Here is a 2,740-nt window from a genome sequence, read left to right as displayed (position 1 = left end):
ACATACATCCATACATACAAGAACACAAGCCCAAGTACATATACCATTGTTGATATGTCACTCAATAAGGAAGTATTATTGACATTATAGTACATCTAAATACTATGCTGCTAACCAAAATTTCAGTGGTTCATACCCACCAGCGGCTTCTTGGGAGAAAATATGTGGCAGTCTTTTTCAGCAAGTATTTGCAATTCTGGAAACTCTATGAGTCAATTCTATTCTATTCTATAGGATCTCTGAGTCAGAATTCACCTCAAGCACAAACTTAGCTTTTGTTTGTATTCAACAGACTACGATGTAGTATTAAAATCAATTAAATATGCATATACAAAACTGGAATATTTCAAGTTTTCTAAAAATAAAAAGCATAAAAGTGCATAATAAACTCAACAACATGGAAAAAAAAATTAACCATGAGTTATGTAAAAGTAGAGGAAAAAAAAAATACTAAGGGGCTATCATTTTGACCGTCTCTTTGATGACTAAAGTGCACCTGATGCTAGCCATGGTTTTTTTCAATAGCCCCATTAGCATAAAAAGCTGGAAAAGAAAAACTGATATATTTTAACTGGGGTGTTAGCAAAAATATTGACTATATCATAGGCTGTAAATGAACTAATCACACTTAGAAGAAATACAACCAGGATGCTTAAAAGCAAAGATGGCAAGATTTAAGCTTGCTTTCTTTGGACATATCATCAGGAAAGACCAATCTACAGAAAAGGGTATCATGTTTGGTAAAATGGAGGATCAGCAAAAAAATAAAAGAAACTTTTTTTTCCCCCATTTTTATTGTGATTTGGGTGAAAAGTTTACAGAAGAAATTCATTTTTCTATACAGCAGTTCATACACATTTTGTTCCATGGCACTGACTGCTATTCCCCACAATGTAACAGCTCTCTTATTACCTCCTCCCTGTAGTTAGTTCTTTCCTGTGTCCGCCTTTCCTATGCATTCCTGCCCCCTGAGCTATCTCCCTGTGTAAATGCTACCCTTCTGTTCTTCCATGACTGATCACTCTGAAGGCTGTATCTACCTGATGTAAATGTTCACCTTATTTGCCTATTGTTTGGCTGGAAGCCATGGGAATGAGTACAATTCCAGACCTGAAAGTATCTGAGGTCTCACCAGGCTCCATCAGACCAGTAAAACTGGTCTTTTATTATGATTTTTAGTTTTGTTCCACATTGTTTTCCCATCCTGTCTAAGATCTCCTGCACTTATCCTTTTCCTAGTGGTTGACAGTGGTAGCTGAGTACCACTAGTTCTTCTAGTACCAAGTCCTGTAGTTCTTCTGGACCATGGTTATACAGGCTGAGGATCACATGGTTTACTAGTCCCTTGGACTAACTGTGTCCATGTCTCCTTGGTTTTCTTTGCTCTTGTTTGCTCTGGTTGAGGACAGACCCATCACTGCATCTAGATGGCCACTTGCAAGCTTTTAAGACCCTAGTCACTACTCACCAAAAAAGTAAGATGTAGAACAGTATCTTTGTATAGTATGTTAAGTCAATTGAGTTTGATATCAAAAATGAGGGAAACTCTTACTGAAACAGACTGACACAACAGCCACAATGATGGACTCAAACACAGCAATGATCATGAAGATGGCACAGGACCAGGCAATGTTTCATTGTTATACATAAAGTCGTAAGTCAGAGATGAATCAATAAGTAAAAACAACATAGTGCAATCTTAAACTTTTATTTATTAGAGCCCTATTAATATTTTTTTAACAATGACAAAATCAAAGTCTAGATTTATAATCAAAATGTTTTGAAATATACTTGCATTACCTTTAAGAAACACATTCCCACATTTCTAAAATAGGCAAACAGGAAAAACAAAAAGCAAAGGATTCTACTAAATTTGAAACTCTAGTAATTTTAAAGTACAATTTCTTTACAATAATGAGATTTACATTTCATGTAAAATAAAACATATGTGCATAACAAGGTACACTTAGATTTAAACTGAAGAATACCCCAATCTCAGTGCATCATATAAATATACATAAGAAAAAAATAATTTGCATTAGTTAAAATACTTTAAAAATCATAATAGGACATGTAAGAAATTAAAAATCTGTTTTATTAAAACACTTTCAATACACTAAATAAAATGATATACTTAAAAGAAATTAGTTTTAATTACCTCCTGCAAAGGGAGATTCCAGCGTCCTGAGCTTCTGAGTTTGGACAGTGATGAATGAACATGAATATCCTCTGGTTTTGCATTTAACATCTTTGTAATCCGAAACTAGTGAGAAAGAAATGAGTTTAATTGAAATATAAATAAGACCTGAATTGGGTAACAGAACCATTGTATTGTCCTACATTAAATACATCACTATTTACTTTAGAAGTTCTAAAATTTAAATTTTCTGTAATTTAGTAATTAATTCATAGGCAGTTAATATAATTTTATGAGCAAAAACACACTAAAAACCTTTTACTGAGTATAAAGGTAGGTTCATGAAATATCACAACAGCTCCCTAACACTCTCGTGCCTACAGTCTTTTTCTAATCCATCAAATGCTATCCCTAGCATTCTCTCATAAATCTAATTATGGCTACAATACTTAAATACAACACAGCACCCCATTACTTACACATAAAATATTTTACAATCTGGTCGCCTTCACATCACCCACACACTGCAAACTCTATTCCTAACCACAATGCGTTACTAAGCATTGCCCAAATATGTCATATAATTTTACATCCTTAGACCTC

General features: G+C 33.8%; 1 protein-coding gene across 1 annotated transcript in view; it reads right to left on the bottom strand.

The window, feature by feature from the left end:
• Positions 1-2,257, bottom strand: part of SENP7 (SUMO specific peptidase 7) — a 245,214-nt gene extending 242,957 nt beyond the window's left edge. The window contains exon 1 of the mRNA XM_007945774.2: positions 2,159-2,257. Within this exon, the coding sequence (XP_007943965.1) occupies positions 2,159-2,248 (90 nt within the window). The 5' untranslated portion in view covers positions 2,249-2,257. The remainder of the gene's footprint in view (positions 1-2,158) is intronic.
• Between the last annotated feature and the right edge of the window lie 483 nt (positions 2,258-2,740).

Source organism: Orycteropus afer, unplaced genomic scaffold, assembly GCF_000298275.1.
Source record: "Orycteropus afer afer isolate SDZICR_OR568_19922 unplaced genomic scaffold, OryAfe1.0 scaffold00143, whole genome shotgun sequence".
Taxonomy (NCBI): Eukaryota; Metazoa; Chordata; class Mammalia; order Tubulidentata; family Orycteropodidae; genus Orycteropus; species Orycteropus afer.
This window is presented reverse-complemented; position numbering and strand designations above follow the sequence as displayed.